The 9711-nt window shown below is 35.7% G+C and overlaps 1 protein-coding gene across 3 annotated transcripts; it reads left to right on the forward strand.

Annotated features, from left to right (window-relative positions):
- Window positions 1-479: 479 nt before the first annotated feature.
- LOC121210866 (WAT1-related protein At3g02690, chloroplastic) lies at window positions 480-9481 on the forward strand. Of its 3 annotated transcripts, XM_041082704.1 has the most exons (8): window positions 480-587; window positions 701-1081; window positions 1181-1228; window positions 1307-1429; window positions 7148-7297; window positions 8379-8550; window positions 8693-8753; window positions 8982-9481. In XM_041082704.1, the coding sequence occupies exons 2-8, from the start codon at window positions 899-901 to the stop codon at window positions 9082-9084; spliced, it is 840 nt and encodes a 279-aa protein (XP_040938638.1). In that variant the 5' UTR covers window positions 480-587; window positions 701-898; the 3' UTR covers window positions 9085-9481. The 3 variants fall into 3 exon arrangements, with proteins under 3 accessions (XP_040938638.1, XP_040938637.1, XP_040938636.1); XM_041082702.1 differs by having other exon boundaries at window positions 493-1081; XM_041082703.1 differs by lacking the exon at window positions 1181-1228 and having other exon boundaries at window positions 492-1081.
- The last annotated feature ends 230 nt before the right edge of the window (window positions 9482-9711 follow it).

Raw genomic sequence — 9711 nt, forward strand, 5'->3', positions numbered from 1 at the left:
CACAAAAAATAAAAATATAAGGACTAGTTTTAACAAATGAAAAACATAGAAAAACTACGTTAAAAGAAATGAAGAAGGGAGGGAAACAGAAGGAGAAGTAGAAGAGAATGGAAAATAAAGAAAAAAAAAGAAAGTTAAAAGAACATAAAAGAAAAAAATTAAATTACTCAAAATGAAAAAAATATAGGGACCGATTGCATAAATTAACTTAAATTTTTATTTAAAATGATGATTTAACGTATCACGTCAGCTTACCGCTATACCGTTAATGACAATTAATGGATCAGTGACTAAAATGTTACAACACGATAATGCAGTAACTAAATCGTAACATTTTAAACATAAATAATTAAAATATAAACTGAAGTAAATAAAAGTGATAATTTTAGTAGTTTACGCTATTTTTATTTGATAACTTCTTGATGATAGTTAAGATATTGGCAGCGAGTGTGACCGTGACGTGTCAGCAGCATATTAAAGCGTGAAGGTATAGCTCTTATCAGCAAGCAAGCAAGCACCGAGAAAAAATATGAGGGGCTGCACCTGCTTCTCCTTTCCTTCATCCCCTCCAATTTTCTCCTTTTACGGTAATAGCAATAGTCGTTTCTCTTCTTCTTCTTCTTCTTCTTCTTCTTCACTGTTGTTCTCATCAGCCTCTCACCACTGTTCTGTGAAACTGTCCCCTCTCCTCTTCGCCAAGTCCACTCGCTTCAGAACAAATTGCAAAGCCGAAGATCCCGAAGTTGTGGACTGCGTAGGGACGGGCCTGGACGTGGAGTGCCTCGTCTCTCAAAACGAGAAACAAGATTTGGAAATAGAAGATGTTGAAAAGGCGGCAAGCAACATTTTGTTGGAGTGGGCGGTGCTCGTTTCTCCATTCTTCTTCTGGGGCACGGCAATGGTGGCAATGAAGGAGGTTTTGCCCAAGGCAGGTCCTTTCTTTGTGGCTTCCTTTCGTTTGATTCCGGCGGGGTTGTTATTGGTGGCGTTTGCCAACTCCAAGGGCAAGCCTTTGCCCTCTGGACTCACTGCTTGGCTTTCCATTGCGCTCTTCGCTCTTGTCGACGCCGCCTGTTTCCAGGTCTTTGTTTTTTTCATTCCCTTAATTTATTATTTTCTTCCAAAGCAGGGAAACCATTGTACCATTCTGTATGTTAATACTTGTTGAGGGAATCTTCAGGGTTTTCTTGCTCAAGGGTTACAGAGAACATCTGCAGGTTTGGGCAGTGTATGTTCTTTTTCATTTCTTTTCTTTCCATTGATTCTAATTTGTTAGTAACGGTGATAATATGTTTGATTGATGCAGGTGATAATTGACTCTCAGCCATTGACAGTGGCTGTTCTTGCTTCCTTTTTATTCAATGAGTCCATTGGTTTAGTTGGAGCTGCTGGGCTAGTTCTTGGTGTCGTTGGCCTTCTTCTTCTGGAGGTAAACCATAAACCCCATATTTATTATCACTCGCCAAGCTATGCTTTTTCTGATATTTATTAATATTCTTGTTAGAAATATATTTCTCGATGTGTACTGAACCTGTTAACTTAAATCAACCAAAGTATGTTATCTTTGAAAAGAAAAACCAAAGTATGTTAGAGACAAAATAGCACTTGAAGGGAATTCGATTATTTTGGCTTGCTCTTGGTGTGGTGTGCTTGATTCCAATTTGTTAACCTGTTACATATGCTTGGCATGCTAAGGATTTTGATCGCCAATTGTCATAAAATATTAGGTATTAGCAATTTTGCTATGGCAATTTGAGATGGTTGGTTTTTCAAAATAAAAACTATTTCCTATGGTTTGATTAAATTATTGCCATTCTTTCTTGATTGCACTTATGTTGTTTTCTAACATTCAGTTTTATCCACATCTCATCTGTCAACTGCATCATATTTTTCGCTTAAAAATAAAAGAAAGTACTATCAAAACAATTTGTAGTCTTTTTTGGTTAATATACCATTTGTTACTTGAGTTTGGCTTCAAAGTTGAATTTGGTACCCAGACCTAATGGCATCCTGTGGCTCAATGAATATTTGACATGTGTGGTCTTGTAAAAAACATAGGTAAGTAGTTGGGACAAAAATACTAAATTGAATATTGAAAACAAACTCAAATACTAAATTACACATTGAAGCCAAACTTAACTACCAAACTGAACGCTAAAGTCTTACTTAGGTACCAAATAGTATATTAACCCTTTTTATCTTAGAACATGGAGGTTCAACACAAAAAAAAAAAATCAAACCAAGTACCGAAGAAAATATAAAAATTGTATACCTTATGTTATGAGATTGATGGAGATGAAAACATGAGTCCCATTTAAAGATTGAAATAGTCACAGTTTTACATATTAAAAAACATTATAAAATATAACTAAACATATCCAAAGCGCTTGGTGGGTAATCAAATTCTGTTAAAATGGCTCAAAAAACACAAAGTTCTGTTGAAATGGTTCATACTTCATTGTAGATCTACGATGTCAAAATGTCACCAACATTCTGTTATGCGCCTTGGCGTAGGATCTAGTCACAGGTTTAGAAAAGAAAGAATTCTTGCTTCGACCTATGGTTACTCAAAAGGCAGATTCGTCCTTGACTGAACCCCCTCTCAAAATAACATTTCTTTTTTTATAGAATAATTACTTCTCTGTTTATTTCATATTGGCAGCCTTTTATAGACTATTAATAACAAAGGAAGGAGTCTTAATAGAATTCCTAACTTGGAGTTTATGAAGGAAATAAAAACCTAATATAATAGAGAAATTAAGTAAAACTAAAACTCTTAATAAAACCCGATATAATAAATAAATAAAACTAAAATTCCTACTGCAATAAAAGCGTCCATATCATTACTCCCCTTCTCGGAGTTGAGCTTGTTCTCAAGCTCAAATTCAGAATAAACTTCAGAACTTATCCAAAATCATCTATCTCATCATCATCTTGCTTGCCTTCAACATCTGGTACTTCTATCCAAAATAACCTTTTACATTTGTGTCTCATGAAATAAGACTCGTCACAATTATAACACAGCCCTTTAGCCCTTCTTTATGTCATTTCTGTCTGTGTCAATCTCTTAATAAATGGTCCAGAAGAACCTATTTTGCCGTTGTTCCCTGTTGGTTTTGTTGTTTGTCCCCCTCCCTTTGCAATGCTCTTAGTTATTGGAACGATTGAAATGCTGCCAGTGTTTTGGGAAGTTGGCCAATTCAGGATGTGACATTTTGTTTACGTTCCAATGTTCGAGCCATATTCATTGCAACTCCAAGGTTTTCCGGTTGTTGCATCTCAATATCAATTCTAAGTTCCTCTATCAACTCGGCAGTAAAGAGGTTTTACTTGTTGTCGAAGTTTAAGATCAGTAGTCCTAGTCAGTAGTGATTGAAATTGGCTTTGATATTCCTCTACAGTCCCAGTTTGTTTCAAGTTGACAAGTTCTCCCAATGGGTTATTACTCATAGGTGGCTCAAATCTTACATGACAACACTCTTTGAAGCGCCCCCAATCAAGATTTGCCTTTTCTTCTTTCATTTGATCAAACCACAATTGTGTCTCTCCTAAAAGATGGAATGATGCTAAGCTTACTTTGTCTTCTTCATTAGTTCGTTGATTGCCAAAACAAATTTTGCATCTTTTCAACCACCCTAAAGATCTCCAACACCATCATAAGTGGGAAATTCCATTTTAGAATATTGTGGCACCATGCACCCACCTTGTTGCAGGTCTAAATTCCTTTTCCTGCCTCTGCTGTTGCCTTGTTATTCATTATTCTTCTCTGAATCTTCTTTCCTTATCTTTTGGACTGAAAGAGATAATATCACCACCTGCTCCTCTAATGCTTGTTGCCTTGTAGCCATCTATTCCATGAAAGCCTCCAGCTTGGTTGTCAAAATCTTTTTGTCACCCATGACAGCTGGCTCGGATTCCAAGTTGTTATGTGTCTTGGCGTAGGATCTAGTCACAGGTCTAGACAAGAAAGAATTCTTGCTTCGACCTATGGTTACTCAAAAGATAGATTCCTCCTTGACTGAACCCCTCTCAAAATAACGTTTCTTTTTTATAGAATAATTGCTTGCCTATTTATTTCATATTGACAGCCTTTTATAGACTATTAATAACAAATGAAAGAGTCTTAATAGAATTCCTAAGTTAGAGTGTATGAAGTAAATAAAAACCTAATATAATAGAGAAATTAAATAAAACTAAAACTCTTAATAAAACCTGACATAATAAATAAATAAGACTAAAATTCCTATTGCAATAAAAGCGTCCATATCACATTCTTTATCAAATGATTTTCTTGCATACCCAGATGAATCTCAATGTTTTGTTCTTGTCATCTGATTTACCTTGTAGATTACTGTTGACAGCTTCTCTTTGTTTAAATATAGATTTATGGTCCTAAAATATGTCCTAAAAAGTCCTAAAGAAAAGATCCAAAGTCTGGTCAATGAGTCCTTCCCAAACTAGGCGAAAATATGAAAGTTTTCTGTATAAAATTGCACAAACGCCTTGGTTTTAAGTTCACGAGTTTTGGATCAAGTCATTGGACGATTTATGGGAATACTTGCTTTGATTGATGAAGCCTTACCGTTGTTGCGATTCCTATCTTGTGAAGAACCTTTGATTAATAATACATCTGAAACTCATCAAAAGGAGCTCCTAACCTTGGAACTAAACCAACGGAGCTCTTAAGCGTAGACTCGTAGGGTGAGAGAGCCTTAAACCTCTATAATTGGAATGTGATTCTATCTTCTGTTATTATTAAGAATTGTCCCCTTAAATAGAGATTGCATAGGGATGTATTCTTGTTGAATAGGAAACTAAAACTAAGCACTTATAATTGCAATAAAATATTGCTAAATAAATTATTCTAATTGGGAATATCACTAAAATAAAGTTAGTGTTCTTCCTCTCTTTGCGGCCTTTGTCTATTTGTCTTACCCACAAAGGCATCAGTCACATTACTCTCCTCTTGGAGACAGAGCTTCCAAGGCTCATTAATTTTGCAGGCTTCTTGTAACGAAGCTCTTAACTCTTCTTTGGCATTGGAATTGCCTAAAATATCTGACTCTGATACCAAATTGTTAAGTTCGTGAGTTATGAATTGAGTCACTGGACGATTCATGAGAATACCTGCTTCAATTGATGAAACCTTACCCTTATTGTGATTCTTATCTCATGAAGAACCTATGGTTAATAATGTATTTATGGAACTTGTCGAAGGGAGTTCCTAACCTATGAAGCACCGACACTGCTATTCTGCCGTCATATCAGTGTCATACAGGTGTTCAACATGAACACGTTGTGGATACGCCCGGATATGCATGGGGCACGTGGGAACATGGAGAGAGAGAGAGAGAGAGAGAGAGAGAGAGAGAGAGAGGGAGATGAGACATGGTCTTGACACGGGCAAGACGTTGGTGTTGGAAAATGGGCACGGGTTGGAGAATAGGCAGCCGGTTGATGAAGATTTGAAGGGAAGAAGTTGTAGCGACTGAAAGAATTAGGTCGTTTTGTTAGAGAAGAAAGTGTAGCTAGGGTTTCTTGGGGGTTATATTAAACGACCCGTTTCACTAAAAGAGGGGTTTTTTACATCATGTGTTTTTTTGGGCATTTTTTAGTTGATTGGAATTGGACCATTGGGTTATTTTATTTGTTTTAACAAGTAATTGGGTTATACTTTGAACCATGTTATATTTGGGTTATACTTTAAATAAATATATAAATTATAGTATTTTGGGTTACACTTTGTTCCAAATTATTAGTTAATTTCATGTAAGTAAAAATAATAATTTAAATGAAGTATTTTAACATAAAAATATATAATAAAAAACATTTTTTAGTACCAAGTCTTACTGTACTTGTACCCTCATTTTTTAAAAAATTGTTATATCGTTGTGTCCGTATCATATCATACTCGTATTGCATGTCTGTATTTGTGTTTTATAGCTCCTAACCTTAGACTTGTTTGGGAGAGAGCCTTAAACTTTAATGTAATGGGAATAAAATTCTGTCGCATTTTAATACTAAGAATCACCCCTTAAATAAAGGTTATGTCGGGACTTATTCGTGTAGAATAAGAAACTGAAATTGAAGACTTTTGATTGCAATAAAATATTTGCTAAATAAATTATTCTAATTAGGAATATTACTAAAATAAAGTTACTCATCTCCTTTCCATCTTTGACACCTTTTATTTCTTGTCTGGCCCACAAAGGCATCCATAGCCCTAGGCCTCGTACATGGGTACCTAGGTACCATTGGCTCAGAAGGTTGGAGCTGCTTGGCAACAGGTGGGGGGCCTATGCCCTCTTTGGTGTGCTGCACTGCAGCGTATTCGATCCAATACACTTTTGTCATTCGTTTCACATCCGATTTGTGTGCCATTTTCTAAAAGTTCTTTAATTGAATTTGCCTTCAAAAACCTTATTGACATCGAATTAAAATGTGATTTAGAACATGCAATGATTACTTAACTGAAAGCTAAAAAGTTGACTAAAAATGAATTAACTGTAGTAGAGTTGAAGGACTTAGCTATCTTCATTACATCAAATTAGAGTAAAATGACTATTTCATAGAGTTATCAGTACTTCAATGAGTGGCTTGTGCTACTTGTTTGTCTAAGCCTTTCAGAATGGGTTTATGTGAATGAATGATATCAAATAGTCTTGATTATTACCCCTCAAAGGGTGTTATTCGGGGTTGACATGAGTGCCTACTATTTTGACTTGTTGTGGAGATTAGAATGCTGAAACTTTCGGGAAAGAATGACTTCAGATTTTCGCGTCCTACAAAATAAAATGTGCAGAATTTTGTAGGACATTTTAGAACTTTTGGAAGTCTACTTATTGCCCTAATTAACACTTTGTTTAGAGCAAACGGCCATTTTCATTATTCCTTGTGAACCCTGATTTGTTCAATTTGTTTAGAAGGGTGAGATCCAAGTTCATTTCTTTTAACAACTATCTCTATTGTTGCATTTTAGTGCAGTTCTCATGTATATGATGTATTATGAAAGATTTATTTGTTGTTAACTGCTGTACATTATAATTAGTTTTGATCTACGGATAATTTTGTGGTTTGAGACTTGGGTTAAGCAAATAATAATATGCTTTTATTTTGCTGTAGTATGAAATGAGCTGTATTTTGGCAGGTCCCTGCACTTGCTTTAGATGATAGTAATTTTTCACTATGGGGAAGTGGAGAGTGGTGGATGCTCCTTGCTGCTCAGAGCATGGCAGTTGGAACAGTAATGGTCCGCTGGGTTTCCAAATACTCTGACCCTATCATGGCAACCGGATGGGTAGGCCTCCCAATTTTCTCTATAATAAGCTTGTTGCTTATTTCTGATTCTTACTAATGCTTCTCGAAGACACAGAAAAATATCTATTCCCCCCCCCCCCACTATGCCGTTGGTTTTTACTTGTATTATTTATTTGTTATTTTCTTCCCAACTAGATGGTTGGCAGCATACTAGGCATAAGATGAGGAAGAGAGAGAGGCCTGGGAGATAATTAGTCGTCTAGGAAACCAAATAAGCAAGTTATTATCTAGGATCTCTAGTTTTGTTTGTACAAAAAGATTCCATCAACCTCTCAGCTTGTCATGCTGGCTTTTATCATATTCACATCTACATCAGTATATCCTTCAAAAACCTTATCCTTCTTCCTTAAGGTTGTGTACTTGAGGATCGAGTCATCCTACACTAGGAGGATGACTAATCTGTTTGTATGCCTCTCCTCATATTTATTTTCCTCTCCTGTTTACCATCCTGCATTTTCGCCCATTGATATCAGTGGTGGCAGAATATGCTGTACTCAAAAACTAGCCGACCAAAGACTGAAATCTGTATTTGAATGGAAAAAGTCAAAGACCTGAAACGAACAAATTCAGAAAAAGATCTGACCAACAATTGTCTGAACCTGAGGCAAATTCTACCTTGAAGTGGACTGAAACCTAAAGTATCTCAAGTCCGTCTAATTAGCACCTCTCGTTGATACTACAAAATATCACTTTTTTTCAGCTAAAGTTTATTCAACTAACCTAGAAAAAGAAGAGTCTGCCTCTCAAATAGAGGGCAAATATGCCAAGTTACTGACAATGTTGCTGATTGGATGATGATGTGGCAGACAATGCCACACATTCAAATCATGATGTTATCTGCTCAAAATCTGGCTGCCGGTACCATTAGGTTCTTGAACAAGTGACTTGTGGGGTCAAATGGAGGAGAACTTTTCAGTCCGCTGGCTGCTAGTTTAATTGATTGCTGATGTTGGATTGTTGATTGCATGACTGGACCAGGAAATATTTTTTGTGGATGATTGCTGGACAACCTCTATGATAGGTGGAAATCGAAGACTAACATACATGTAATCTTATTGCAGCATATGATAATCGGTGGTCTTCCACTTCTTGGAATTTCTATTCTCAACCATGATCCTGTTTTTAGTGGGAGTTTTCAGGAGCTTTCTGCCAGTGATTTGTTGGCACTCTTTTATACATCAATCTTTGGAAGTGCCATAAGCTATGGTGTATTCTTCTACAGTGCAACAAAAGGTGAGGTTTCTCTCAAACCCAAACATGTATTCTATCTATTGTCTGTGCCTTTGTGTTTTCGATTGGTAGGGGGAAAGTTGTCCCTTGTTTTTTGGATTTAAACTTGTATGAAATTTGATTTGAATTTACCCCCGGATTTCAGGTAGCTTGACGAAGCTCAGCTCCCTCACCTTCTTGACGCCTATGTTCGCTTCAATTTTTGGGTAAGATCTTGCACTGGGCACATGGTTCACTTCCTAAATGGTCATGTCGGATTCTACTGTTAAGGGTTAATATTTCTGACCTGAAAAGGTAACCACCCATAGATGCATCATAATCCAATTCTTTAGATAAAAATGGGAGCTGATTACTTGCATATTTTCTTACATAAAACAAAATTTTATGATATTTGTAATTTGGTTCACTGCTAACGTTAAGTTTCCAAACCACAGGTTTTTGTACTTTGGCGAGACCTTCTCACCCGTGCAACTGGTTGGTGCCATTGTCACCATAGTTGCGATATACATGGTTAACTTTCGAGGCAAACCTTCATAGCAAAGAACATGCTTGATAAAGATACATACCTACATACGTAAGACATGTCAGATAATGAGAATGAAATTAAGCTTTGACAGAATGAAGCATGTTTTGGAGTCAGACATCCTTTTGAAAGATGGGTTATGGTTGAAGAAGCATGATGTTTGAGATCCCTGGCTAAGATATTGAAGTAATCACGATCTGTATATATATATATATGAGCTAGAAAAGTAAATACCAACGGATAAATGTAGTCGTGTTTTAGAATCTTGTAATTTGCCGAAATCTAAGGATTGTTTGGATAAAAATATTTAGTCCCGGCAATGAATTAGGACAAAAAACTCTTTAACATTAAAGGGTTGGACTTTTTTAAATCGACATTTTTATTAATTTTATAATAATTGCTCTTTAAGTATCATGAAAATTAGAGATTTATAATTTTATAAAATAAATATGAGAAGTCTGGGAAGTTGTTCATACTTAAGTAAATTACGTTCAAAGCTACTAAACAAGTTTATGTATCAATTTCAGAAAATTATAAAATAATTATTAAATTATTCAAAAGTTTTTATTTAAGTTATAGGATTGTTAAAATGGTATGATTTTTGTCTTTTTTTTTTGACAGTTAAAGTTTTTTTTTTCTTT

The sequence above is a fragment of the Gossypium hirsutum genome, chromosome A12, assembly GCF_007990345.1.
Source record: "Gossypium hirsutum isolate 1008001.06 chromosome A12, Gossypium_hirsutum_v2.1, whole genome shotgun sequence".
NCBI classification, from domain to species: domain Eukaryota; kingdom Viridiplantae; phylum Streptophyta; class Magnoliopsida; order Malvales; family Malvaceae; genus Gossypium; species Gossypium hirsutum.

Excerpts from the sequence above, each read along its gene's own strand:
- LOC121210866 (XM_041082702.1), top strand. The coding sequence starts at position 530 with ATGAGGGGCTGCACCTGCTTCTCCTTTCCTTCATCCCCTCCAATTTTC. Across the intron at positions 1,430-7,147 it reads TTGGCCTTCTTCTTCTGGAG|GTCCCTGCACTTGCTTTAGA; the intron begins GTAAACCATAAA and ends GTATTTTGGCAG. Across the intron at positions 8,551-8,692 it reads CTTCTACAGTGCAACAAAAG|GTAGCTTGACGAAGCTCAGC; the intron begins GTGAGGTTTCTC and ends CCCGGATTTCAG.